The following is a 14,294-nucleotide window of genomic DNA, read 5'->3' as shown; positions in this document are numbered from 1 at the left end:
ATTATGACACATGAATAAAACTGTCAACCCTTCTCAAAACTACTAAGATTATCATGCTCAATAAATTCTAAGGCAAAATTTCTCCAGTTCTTTTTTTTTTTTTTTTTTTTTTTTTTTTTTTTTTTTTTTTTTTGTACAATTGATCTGATTTTACTTATCAGTCCGAACAATGAACTATGTTTAAACAAAAAAAAATGTCCCATGGACTTTCAGTCAATTTTCCATATCTTAGATAAACGCAACAATTGCTCTCACGAATCTTCGTTAACACACAACATTATATCAGTTCCTAGCGCCTTTGTAGGTTCTGTTGGTTGCCTATCGATCTCAGGCTTTAGCTTCCATGCAAGGATTCTTTCTTTACCGCCATCTCACATAGATGACTCACGGGGCTTGAAGCACATTTTACTGATGTTTCTGAGTTGGCCGAAGACGTCCGATGCACTTTGCAGGTTCTCTCACTGGCAAGGCATGCTGGTTCATCTTTCTTGCTCCTTCGATGGCTTCGCAGCGCCCACGGCTACACTCTCCCTACTTCAAACGGGCCGACTAGTATGGCGAGAGGAGGGGATCCAGAGTTCTCTCTACATCCCCCTTCATAACTAAGAGGACCTATATGCAACTCCTCAGGTCCCTGGACTAAGGGTTGAGGCCCCTGAATAATCCCACACAAAACGGTCTTGATCTTCAACGTTAATGTTCACTTCTATTTCTCACGAAACACACACATAATCTTGTTTACAAAAAGCGGAACTGCTTAAGGTCTAAGCTGCCTTTTGTGACACTGGCCTTGAAGCTTATTTCTTTCTTTCAAAACTGAACTACATCAATGCTGTGCCGATTTCTATCGTTTTGTTCTTGAATCATACAGCTGAAACATTTATTTGATATTTACTGTTTCTGCACAAACTTGCATGTTACTTTCCTTAGAGTTAGCTACATGAGTTTTCACAAAATTTACAATGTTAATACAGAAATATTTACCTTGTATACAAGTTGTGACATCTGTAAAAGTCGATGCTAAAAAGGGGGGGGGGGGAGTCCTACTGCATCGAATTTTACAGCTGTCCAGAGGAGAGGAATTTAGCACATAGATGATCCTTCCCTCACAGGATCACGTCAGCCTCTGTCTCACGAATGCAGTCGTGCAATGTTTGAGACAAAGCGACAAGAGACAAATGCTTTGTCTTTGTTAGGCCTGTTAAAACAAGATCAGTAGCTACCCAACATCTCTTTTCAATATGACTGCAAACTTATCATATGTGCCTCTGCTCTTCCTCATTTATTCCGTCTACTCCTGTCCTCTGGATCAGCCTCATAATATGTTTCCCAATAATTTTAACCTTCAGCTCTTTAAGAAAAATGTCAACAGATTTCTTTTTTCTCAATCCTTATATGTATCTCATACACTGATATGCTATACATTCTTGTACCTCTCATGCGTGAGATTTTAAAAAAAAAACTTCATCTTTGTATGTTTACTTTGGGCAGACACAAAAGTTAGCATTTGTGGATGAACACTGACACAGTCTGCAGTCTGAATGACAGCTTGTATTGTGTGTGTGTGTGTGTGTGTGTGTGTGTGTGTGTGTGTGTGTGTGTGTGTGTGTGTGTGTGTGTGTGTGTGTGTGTATACATGTGCGCATGCATGCAAGTACAGATGATGGATTGTATGATGTTAAAATTCATGAAGTTTCAAAATTTTATGAGAAACGTGAAATCTTAAGCCTTCATGAATCTGAAATGAAAATGATGGAAATTTATCTCCAAGTTTCATTTGTCTTATTCCACGTTAATTACCATCCCAAAGAATCAACAAAAGAAATTTGTTATGTTATTATAGTCAAACTGTGTCTTCAAGAACATAAATCCCCTGCAGAGTTAGATCTTTCATATTAGCAAAGGGTGTATCACAAGGAAAGTATGATTACAGTTTCAAGTAGGTGTCTAGATACTTTTGATCAGATAGTGTATAAAAATCTCACTGCTCATGAGAAAAAGAACTTTTCATTATCTGAAGTTGTTCCTCTTATCAGCTTACTAACAAAGTAAGTTAGTAAGAGAAATGACCAAGAGTTGCTGTGTTCATATTTCTGCATATTTTCTTATTCGTACCTGTGAGATATGAATAGACTATGATGATGAAGATGCTATATCGTTATCAGTGTAGTAAATGAAACATTAATTTTACTGGAACTATCACAGTATTCTGAACCACTTGACATGTAGGAAGTAATACCACTATCTGTAGAGGATATGTTTTACATTTATTTTTTATAATTTAATGATTCTTTAGGTTTGTAATATTGATAGCATATAATTTTGCATAAGTTTTGATTTACACCAAACTGAACTTTCACTATCATAGATTAATTTCTTTAAATCTCTATGCAAAAAGGGATTATTTTTAGCTAAATCATTGTAATCTAAATATTGAATAAACAATCATTTAGAAAATGGTTACTTTTACAGTTATGAATCCTTAAAGACTAGAATTATATTTTTAAATGCTTTCATGAAGTGAGTGTAAATGTTATCAACTTTTTTTTTCCTGTTCAGGTTTTCGAGAAAATGGTATCTTTGCTTACAGTTTGTGATGTTATGTTATTAACTTATGCTTTGGAAACCCTTTATAATTTGTCTGATTTGGGAAGATGTGCATGTGAAAAAATAGTACGTGTTCACAGATCTGTAGGTAAGTTTTCTTGAAAGCTAATTTCATTCCTGTTTTTATACTTCACCTATTTTAGTACATAAATTGCTTTTTTGGAGAGATGGGGGGGGTTAATATTGCCATACTGTATATATTGCACTGTGTGCCATGGGGGGATGATGTGATATTTCGATAGTGGAATTTTTGTTGTATTGTTTATAATTTTTGTTTGTGGTTTGAAGTAAATGGTCCTCATCCTTATATTCAAGTAAAATTGAATATGAGGATGTTGCAGTCACAGTAATGTTCATGTAAATATGATTTTATAAAATGAATTGTGGATGTAATATGACTGGTATGGTATCCATGTGGCAGTGAAATTTTTCAGCTGCATTATGGCATTATTGTTGGCTTCTTTAAACTATTTTTTTTTAAAATTATAACTGGTGGTGAACAGATTATAAAAGTTTTTAATGTTATGTTTGGTAAAGGAAAAACAATTTTGGTGCTGAATGCACAGTGTGTTCTATTAGCTGCTGGATATTGCTAGTGGAGAAAGATTATTTTAAGGGATATGATTTCTTTCATGCATTAGTTATTGATCAGTATTTGTGAGCATTGATAAATTCAGTTAGTGTGACAGATTGTTTAATACAATAGGATAAAAAGTGCAAGTGATTGCCAATGTTTGTGGGGCTCAGATATATTTTGGTATTGATGATACTGATCAGGTTCTTCTCAAGATGGCCAAGCAGATTTATTATTTGCAGTGTTGGGGGCTAACTTCAAAAGTCTAAAATACAGATGTAACTGATATTCTGGCAATTGCATATAGAGTATTGCAAACTTCAGTGATGGCTGTTCAGTCTAAAACAGCCAAATCGTTTTCTTTCAAGAATTTGACAAGTAATGAACCCACCCTTCACAGTTGTTGGTTCATTACTTGTTCTCATATATGTAGCCAAACGAGCAACAACCTATCTGAGGAAATGATCTCCTCAGAGTATGGTGTTTACACCGCTTAGAATGAAGGCCAGCACCCAGTGGTACTAGGCATCACTAGGTGCTAGATGAGTTTCATTGCCTGTTGCAATGCCACTACTTTCTTATTAATTTGGAATCCACAGCAGAGACCTGGTTAATGTTTTCAGAATTACATCAGCCATTTTGCTAAGACCCAGTATGTCTTCTTTTTTGAGGTACAGTTTTAAAACAGTTTCATGCGGCTCCCACCCACAAAAGGTTTGCATAAACCTATAGTATATTAATGTTCTCAGTAGGCTATGATTTTTTTTTTGTTTTAATTATTTTTTTAACATAGTCTGGAAACCCTAAACTTAGCTATGCATGTGTTATGGCAAGTGTTATTTGTACTCCCTGAAAAGGTCTCACTAACTGAGCCAAAATATTGGAAGCATTAAAATAGTTTTTAATCCTTTCTTAGTGCTGTCAGTACTCCATTAAACCTCCAACATGATGACCTAATCTAGCCCTTTGGGCAGTAAAACATTACATACACACACACACGCATGCTCTGTCCAAAAAGAAACCGAACTTTTCGAAAATAGAAGAAACTAGTGGTGCCACCTGTTGTATCTTTTTGTTTTGAAAGCGGCAACCTTCATTAGTGTTGTGTCAACTGTTTATGATATTTGTTTCATTAGAAGCCAAGTTGTAGTGACAGTGTGTTTTGACAACCTTTCGGAAAATGAGTTTCAAACAGAGCTGTGATTGACTTTTGTGTTAAACTTGGTAAAAGTTTTACCGAAACACATCAGATGCTTCGAAAAGCATACGGTGATGAATGCTTATCTCATACTCAAGTTTACGAGTGGTTTAAGTGATTTCAAAGTGGTCTTGAGATGTTTGAGGATGACGAAAAGCTGGGCCGTCCAAAAACTGGATTGAGTGAAGTCATCCAAAAGGTGCCTGATTTCTTTCATCGAAGAAAACTCGAAATCGTCCGTGAGATTGATTGAAGATGAATTGGGAATTCCAAAATCAACTGTGCACAATATTTTGACCGAGAGTTTGGGCTTTCGTAAATTGAATTCGCGATTTGTTCCCCACAAGTTGACCGACGACCAAAAAATGTATCGAATTGAACACTGCAAGGACCTCATTAAAACCGCTCGTAAGGACTAGATTTCCTTGAAACAATCATTACTGGTGATGAAACATGGTGTTTTGAGTATGAGCCTGAAACAAAGCGCCAGAGTGCTGAGTGGAGACCACCAGAAGAGGGGGCATCCGAAAAAAAGTCACTTGGAGAAGTCAAAAGTAAAGACAATGCTGATTTGTTTCTACGATTCCAAGGGCATTATCCACAAAGAATTAGTTCAGCCTGGCCAAACAGCATGAATATCGTGATGCAGGCAGCTGGTCACTTTTGCATGATAATGCACCATCTCATCGTTTGAACATTGTGAGACAATTTTTGAGCAAAAACCAAGTTTGTGTGTTTGATCACTCGCCTTATTCACCTGATTTAGCACCCTGTGACTTCTTTCTCTTCGCCAACTTCATTTACTGATTAAAGGAAAACGATACGACACCATTGAAAACGTTCAAGCTGCAGTAACCACGACTCTTAACAATATCCAAAAAACCGATATAAAAAAACTCATTTAAATAATTAATTGATCACGCCAAACGCTGTATCGAAGCTGAGGGAAAGTATATTGATTGAAATAAATTATTTGAATAATTATAATTGACTTATGTTTTATTTTCTATCAAAAATTTGGTTTCTTTTTGGACAGAGGGTGTGTACATAAGGCCCGTTTTAAAAAAAAAAAAAAAAAAAAACCATATTTACAGTAAGTTGTGCTGCTTTGGTTTCTTACACAGACACAGAGGACGCAATACAATGGCAAATCAGTGGCGGCTTATTATCTAGCAACTGTATTGTGTCAGTTTGACCTAGATCTTTGTGGGAGGTGGTTGTATCTTCCTGTTTAATAATATTACGCTGCAATAATCCATAAGTTTTAATTAAAAATATGTTCACATTGTTTTTATATTTAAATTGTTCTTTCAACATTCAGTTTTATGATAAAAAATGTTTTAATTGATTTGAATTCATATTTTACATGAAAATAGATAGATGTTATCTAATCTAGTTCGCGAGGGTTAATAAGGCCCAGTAAATTTGTTGATGGGCCTTATTAAATGTATAAGACGGGCCCTGCTATAATTTATGATTTTATTTTTTGGTGATTGCTCATAATAGTTACTTATTTTATTGCTAAAGGCCTCTGAAAACGTCAGAAGTTAAGACGAAACAGGGTCTTTGGACTGATGAAAGACTAGAAGCAGCTATGAAAGCTGTGCAAAGAGGACAACTATCACAATGTGCAGCATCAGAACGCTATGGATTACCTAGAAGAACATTGAGGAACCATTTAAAGACAGAGAAGATGACGAAAAGATTAGGAAGAAATACTGTGCTAACAAAAATACAATAGAAGAACTTGGTAGAAAGAATAGTAAAGTTTGCTTCAATTGCCGTCCCTTTAACTTCAAAATCTATACGCAGACAAACTTTTATATTTTGCGAACAAAATAAAATTAGGAATAACTTCAATAAAGAAAGTGGCCTCTCAGGAAAAGATTGGTTGAAGTTATTTTTAAAGAGAAACCCAACAATTTTTAAACGTAAAGCTCAATTTTTGAATCCTGCTTGAGCTGTAAGAACATGTCCTAATCCTCCATCTTGTGATTCAGATAACTCCGATGATGAGATTCCATTGGCAAATCTAAAAACAAAGAACTCTTTGAAGTCATCGTTTCAGGAGTTAATGCCAACATGAAATTATGCAGTTGTAAAGGCAACACCACAAAGAAAAGCTTTTAAATTATAAGGGCCAGAGAGTGACCAAAGATCTTTTCAAAGAAAAGGATAGTAAGTAAGAGAAAGAGAAGGCTGCCACTGAAAAACAGGAAGAACCAAAAAATAAAAAAAATAAAGGAACAAAGAGTGTCAAAAGAGGGGTAGTATTGAGTAAAACTCGGACTCGTGATGAATGGTAAAGCTGGTGAAAGTCTTGATCATTATGCAGAATGAATACTCGCCGAAATTAAGTCATAGCTCTTTTTGCAATGCCGATGACCTGGTATACTATAGTACATGATCTAACTAGAAAATTATATTTGCTTTCAAACACTAATGTTGTACTTATTCTTTCACTTCGGGCACATTTTAAAATGGATAGCACTCAGCGGAAACTTTGCTAATATGAAAATCCTAAGCGTCGTCTGCTTTCGTTGTTATGACTGCCGCGCCTCCTGGCCACCAGTACACAGTTTAAAGAGAATTCGCATGTCTTCGTCACAAAAATCTTTACATATTGCCATGGATGCAGAGAAGAAAAGGTTTCTGATATGAGGCAATGCTCACAGTGTCTTAAATGGTACCATGAAGAATGTATTGGTCTCACCAAAGAAGAATGTGGCATATTTGTATGCCCTTATGACTGTTCTTAAGCTAATAATCTCATCTCATCTCATCTTCTTTATACCCTCTTTTACCTTGCGGTGTCGAGGGTCCATTGATCTTCGGACCTCACTCCGTTTACAGGATAAGGTGGCCAGCCCTATGCCCCAGTGTATCCTATGGCCTGTAGTTAAGTTCTCAAGTTCTTTAGCTTAAGAAGAACTTAAGCTAATAACTATTATTAAAATTAATAATAATTAAAAATAATTATTATATTCTTTTTAAATATTTGGTTTTGTTCAAGGGCTTTATTAAACTACAATGGTTTAATAAGACCCACTCAAGGTGTTTTTTAAAGACTTGGTTAAAATATAAATTACTGCAAGAATTGTTCTTATTTGTGTTTTTTTTAATTAGTGATAATACAAACTGTAATATAAACACTGTTGTTTCAATTAATCTAAACAATTGTCTAACTTATTCAAATTTTAAATAAGGTGGGCCTTATTTGCCTCAGGTACTATATATATATATATATATACACAATATACATATATGTTCATATTTTAACTATAGTAAATTTATGTTGGATTGTGACTTTCTTTCTTTTTTTTGTTTTTTTCATGTATTTATATATTATAGAAGGTGAGATATTTTTAATTGACTGTTCAAAGGGCTGGAGACAAAACATAAATCTTTTTCAAAGCCTATCAAGCCTCCATTAAGCAGGGTGGTGGTAGTAGTCTCACTCCCTGTGGTTTAGTAAAGAATCTATTACTGTATATTCCTTGATCCTATCAATTTCAACTCATTTTAAATAACAACCATGAAAACTCAAGTAAAGAGGAATAGTTTACATGCATATGAAGACAAACCTCCCAAAGCATTCTGGATGCACTTCACGTGTGTGTGTGTGTGTGTGTGTGTGTGTGTGTGCGTGTGTGTGTGTGTGTGTGTGTGTGAGAGAGAGAGAGAGAGAGAGAGTGAGTGAGTGAGAGAGAGAGAGAGAAAGAGAAGTGCATCCAGTATGTAATTGTGAACCTATCTGCTGTAAGGTGGATTCTCACAAATACATTGTGAGATGTTATATATGATGGGTGCTAAATGAGTAATTATGATGGATGATTGGATAGTGCTGAAATCTCATGAAAAGATTGAAGCCAAATTTATTGAGGCTGTTGTGAGACGGCAAACAGCATGTGATAAAAAGAATTTGCATTCAAAGAGAGTTAGATCTGATTATGGTGTGTGTGTGTGGGGGGGGGGGGGGGGGGCTTTTGTTGAAGACATAACTCTGCCTCTGTTTGACAGTGATCATGATATATTGACCTGAAAGTGGCTAAGTGTATGGATGTTCCATTCAAGAATGGTTACATACTGAAATTTCAAGCAGTAAATTATGATGAACTAAGAAAAACACTAGGTTTGATCCTGTGGTAACATTTGCTAAATTGCAGTTTAATGCATGGGAAGCATTAAAAAAAATACTCAAATGATGCGCCATCAGAATGTGTCCCTTGATTTCGAAGAATAAATAGGGTAGGAGTAAAATCAGTGTGCATTCTTATTAAGCAAGAATTAGTGTGTGCATAAGGATGGCATCAGTTATAAAAATTATAAAATGCAGACCAGAAGACTTACAAGTATTCTATATAGAAAGTTGTCAGAATATGAAAAGAAACTTTTTTTTAACTTGTAGCATAACTATCATTATACTGCAAATAAAAGAAAGAATGAATATGAAAGAGTAAATTTAGTAATATGAGCTGATAGATGAAGAAGAGATTGTTTGACTAATTGAGTTCCCATTTTGCTAAGAGCAGTCGACCTGGTGTATTTGACAACTGAACTCAATGCTACACCGGATGAAGAAACTCAGGTGTATGAGGAAGTATTAGAACTGTTGCATAAACTGAAGCACAAGCTTAAGCCCATAAATTTAAATGTCATCGAAAACAGGAATGGCGCAGTACTAACAGAAGAACTGAAAATCAAAACCAGATGGAAAGTGTACTGTGAGGATAGGTAAAATTTGTAGGAGCCCTCTCATCAGTAAATTTTCAATTTGGAACTTCCTCTACTGAAGCATGAGGTTGAAAGAACAGTTAAATAACTTAACAACAATAAAGCAGATGGAATCCCAGAAGAGGTAATTAAGGCCACAGGGGATGGAGGGATAGGAGTATTTCATAGATTGTTTACAAGGATATGGGAGAGATCAAAGTCCCAGTTTGGCACCTCTAATGGAAGAAATAAAATAAATAAATAAAACAGTATTAGAGCTATGTGGGAGTTACTCTTAAGATAACAGTCTCCCATTGGTAAATTAATGCATCCATATTTGTTCAGGTTAGGAGAATTCTTCATAGCCATGGCTGACTCAAAAAATAATCTTTTGGATGTGTAATGACTTCTAAACAGCACATTAGTTTTCTTCCATTTAATCCTGTGTGAAAGGACGTCCAAAGTGTGGTCTACCAGTCCTGGCTTACCATAATAATGGTAGCGAATGTAATTTTTATGTTCTTCCAGGTAAATGTTAATAGCTCTTCCTGTCTGCCCATGGTAGGCCAAGTCACAGTCACAAGGAACTTCATACACTCCATGGTATGCTAGAGGGTGAAATTTATCCTTAGGAGAGCAGATCAGAGTTGCTAATTAAACATGAGGTTTGAGTGGTGCAAAGGCCATGTTTCATTAGTACTTTGGCTAGCTTTTCTGATGTACCTCTGACATACGGAATAGTAATGTTGTTCCTATGTATTGGAGAAGTAATGGAGCTATGTAGTATTTTATCTATTTTGTGGAATTGTAGCCGTTGGCCAAGGAAGTATGGTGCAGATATTTGAGTTCTGTGGACAGAGCTGTATCATTAGAACAAATGGCTCTGGCTCTGTGTGTAAGTGTTGTCAAAACCCCATACTGTTGGACTGGATGATGATGATTGTGATTTCTTATGTAGATATCATCCTGTGTGTGTGGGGGGGGGGCTTACTGTAAATGGAAAAGGATAGTGATCCATCCATTCAAGAAAAGGTAAACAGTTTTTAGATTATTTTTTTACTGTGAAGTGGATTTGTGGGTGTTGGCTGTTTAGGTAGATACAAAAAATATCTAGAGTGTCTTGTCCATTGGGACATATGGCAAACACATCATCAGCAAAGCATAGCCACACTAAGGACTTGTATGTAGCTGTGGCAAGTATTTTGTTTTCAAAGTGTTCCATGTAAAAGTTTGCTAAAGGAGGGAACCCATAGCAGTACTATTAATCTGTTTGTAGATTTTAACTCCCCATATAAAGTAACCTGCATACATAGTAAATTTGAATAATTCAAAAATATCAGGGAAATTTAGACTTTCAAGAGTGTCTATTAGTGGTACATTGGTAAATAAAGAAGTCACATCAAAACTAACCATTATGTCTGAATTTCTAAGGATATGATTTTTAATTAATGATTTGAAATCGACTGAATTTTTTACAAAAGTAGAGGAGTTGGTAGTGAGGGAGCAAGAGACTTGGCTAACTGTTGGGCAAGTGTAAAAGTGGGGCTATCTGTGAATATAGATGGAATGCTAGTAAAAGATATACAGTGGGAGGGTGTGTACTGGACACTGGTTTAGAAGCATGGTCTCACAGTTCCTTATAGGCTATGGAGTCTCCTTCCAGTTATTGAGCTTTGATTCCTAAGTGGCCTCCAATTCCTAGATATGATTTTAAATTAGTTTTCCATTGCCTTGCTACAACACAAATAAGACAAACTATAATTGTTCACTTTGTTCAATGAACCACCCTTATCATTTGAAATAACCCTTACAAACTTCCGTTCAGAATGTACTATTCCTGCCCCATATAATTCATCAAAGAGGATCAAGAATGGTTTGATTAACACCAGTGGTGAGCTATGGAAATTTTAACAAAGGGCTCACATTGTCGAGCAAAAAAAAAAGCCGTATTTCACACAAAAACTCTTATTAATACAGCTTGTATACAAATGCCAATCAAAAAGTATGAGGGGGACAATCAACCTGTAAGGGCTATCATTTTTAAACAAATATTTCATGATCTAAACATGAAATATTTGCACACAATCATCTGTGTTAATTTATCTCTCATAAGAAAAACATTATTTAACTATCAAAATATAATAAGAATAAAATCTTTTATAATCGCACATATGCAATAGTCTGCATTTTTTATAAACAAAATAAATTTCTTTTTTTGTTTGCGATAGAAGTTTTTATGACATACAATCTATAAAGAATAAATAAATATCAATTGAAGTACGTTATATTTCTCTTTTGTTTTTGGTACCAATCAAGGGGCATTATTTTATAGTCCTATTTAGTTATATGTGATTACCAAAAGTGAATTCTTATTTGTAAAATAGTGGTAACAGTAACTATAATATTTTATTTAATAAAATCACTTTGTTAGGTTACCGTGCGAGTTTGTCGCTTAATATATTTCAAAATATTATGTTTTTTTTTTTTGAAAACAAAAAGTAAACAAGAAGCGCAAGGGGCTCACAAATTTGAGAAAAATTTAACAAAGGGCTCAGGCGAGCCCCTTATAGCTTACCACTGTTTAACACTGACAATACAGTTATTTGTAACTTAAACCTCAAAATGAGAGTTAATCTTCAACTGTACAAGGTTTTGAAAAGACTACATTTTGGTCAGATATGATCACCTTAGTTTGGAGGAGATAACAGAAATGATCTGAAAGTGACTAAGTGAGATGATATCAGGCTTATGCAATTGTGCACATGAGAATAAACTGAGGGAATGTAGTCTTCCAAATCTGAATAATCAACAGAAGAGATGAGAAATAATAGAAACATAAGCTGGTAGGGGGATCTAATGATATACGCAATGAGATTTTTACAGCTCATTGCAGAATCAGCAGGGGAAGAACTTTGGGTTAATTCTTGGAAAATGAGTAAGGGAGTGGTGAGAAAGTACAGAAGATTCAGATTCTCATGGTTTGTGTGTGCGTGTGCGTGTGTGTGTGTGTGTGTGTGTGTGTGTGTGTGTGTGTGTGTGTGTGTGTGTGTGTGTGTGTGAAGTAGAAACATACCAGTGGATAGATGTGTTGTGAGTGCATCATCGCTAAATGTTATCAGAGAGATTTGATAGGTATTTTGGCATTGTGTGATTTGATTGTGTGTATAATAACAATAATAATTTAAGATATCAAAATGTTTCCCTGCTGTATTATATCATTAAATAAATCTTGACTGAAGCAGTATATCCTTTTCCTATTCAACAGTATTTACATATTGTTGGAAGTTTTTCCACTTAGTCATGCTATAAATTAAAGATAACAAGAAATTATATACTTAGTTTAGTTTAATCCTTTATTCAAGTGTAAGCAAACAAGTTTGCACCTGAACTATTTTCTGGACTCAACTCGTATACAGAAGCTAATGACTTCACATCACTTGCCTTAGTATCCCATAATGCAAAGAACATCTCCTTGCAGACATGTATAATGCTATGCATTATGGGAAGGGTCACTACCCAGACCGATTTCGAACTTTATTGAGGTCTCATCAGTAGGAGCCAGACCCAGAGGTGATATTAAGTATAACAAGGAGATGTGCTTTGCAGTATGGGATACTAAGGCAAATGATGTGAAGCCATTAGCTTCTTTATACGAGTTGCCACAGTCCTGAAAATAGTTCAGCTGCAAACTTGTTTGCTTACTCTTGGACAAAGGATTTTATTTATTTATTCGTATGGAGTTCCCTCCCTTTTCTCCCCCGTCTATTGGGGCAGGTTGAGCCCCTCATGGGGTGTTAAGTATTTATGGCTGTAGATCCATGTGTTCACTTGGCCAGTTTGCCTGCTTGCAGGATGAAAAACCCCAGATAAAGTGGGGTGGGGGACCCTGCTGTCCATGCCCAAGACCGGCTAACTTGGCTATGGCTGAGGAAGATCCTTAAGCTCCTCACGTCAGCGACGGGAATTGAACGTAGGACACTCCTTCCCCAGGCATATGGTTGTGAAGCGCAAAGCCACTAGGCTAACCGCACGGACGCCAAAGGATTAAACCAAGTATATAATTACTTGGTATCTTTAATTTATAGTAAAAAAAATGCAGCTGAGTAGGAAAAGAAAATGTTGCTTGAGTCAAGATTTATCTAATGATATAACCAAGTGGAAAAACTTCCTACAACTTTCTCTAATCCAAAATATTTTAATAAAAAGATGTGACACCTTTTGGCTACTCATATATGAAAATATGACTTCTGCATTACTTCAACCTTAGTATCACCTCTGCATCTGGCTCCCACCGATGAGACCTCAATAAAGGTCGAAACTGGTCTGGGTAGTGATCCTTCCCATAATGCAGGGCATTATACATGTCTGCAAGGAGATGTGCTTTGCATTATGGGATACTAAGGCAAGTGATGTGAAGTTATTAGCTTCTTTATATGAGTTGCCCCAGTCCTGAAAATAGTTCAGGCACAAACTTGTTTGCTTACATCTTGGATAAAGGATTAAACCAAGTATATAACTTCTTGGTATATTTAATTTATAGTATAACCAAGTGGAAATACTGCATGAGTCAAGATTTATCTAATGATATAATACAGCAGAGAGACATTTTGATATCTTAAATTATTATTCTTATTATACATATCTCAGATCACACAATGCCAAAATACCTATCACATCTCTCCGAAAACATTCAGTGAAGATGCACTCGCAACACATTTATCCACTAGTAGCCTGTTTTTCTCTCTCTCACACACACACACACACACACAGCACCATGAGAATCTGAATCTTCTGTACTTTCTCACCACCCCCTTATTCATTTTCCAAGAATTAACCCAAAGTTCTTCCCTGCTGTTCTGCAATGAGCTGTAAAAATCTCATTGTGTATATCATTAGATTCCCCCTACCAGCTTATGTTTCTATTATTTCTCATCTCTTCTGTTGATTATTCAGACTTGGAAGATAAAATTCCCTCAGTTTATTCTCATGTGCACAATTGCATAAGCCTGACTTATCTCACTTATTCACTTCCAGATCATTTCTGTTATCTCCTCCAAACTATGGTGATCATATCTTACCAAAACATAGTCTTTTCAAAACCTTGTAGAGTAGAATATTAACGCTCACTTGGAAGTTATAATATTAACTTGTAGAGTAGAATATTATCGCTCACTTACAAACAACTGTATTGTCAGTGTTGAT

General features: G+C 35.6%; 1 protein-coding gene across 2 annotated transcripts in view; it reads left to right on the top strand.

Moving 5' to 3' along the window:
- Positions 1 to 14,294, top strand: part of Bap170 (Brahma associated protein 170kD) — a 457,905-nt gene that overhangs the window by 227,656 nt on the left and 215,955 nt on the right. For both annotated transcript variants that reach the window (XM_090406557.1, XM_090406558.1), the window contains one exon: positions 2,560 to 2,695. In XM_090406557.1, the coding sequence (XP_090262683.1) occupies positions 2,560 to 2,695 (136 nt within the window). The remainder of the gene's footprint in view (positions 1 to 2,559; positions 2,696 to 14,294) is intronic.

Source organism: Typopeltis vanoorti, chromosome 16 (genome assembly GCF_054136105.1).
Source record: "Typopeltis vanoorti isolate ZY-2024b chromosome 16, IOZ_Tvanoo_1.0, whole genome shotgun sequence".
Lineage (NCBI taxonomy): Eukaryota > Metazoa > Arthropoda > Arachnida > Uropygi > Thelyphonidae > Typopeltis > Typopeltis vanoorti.
This window is presented reverse-complemented; position numbering and strand designations above follow the sequence as displayed.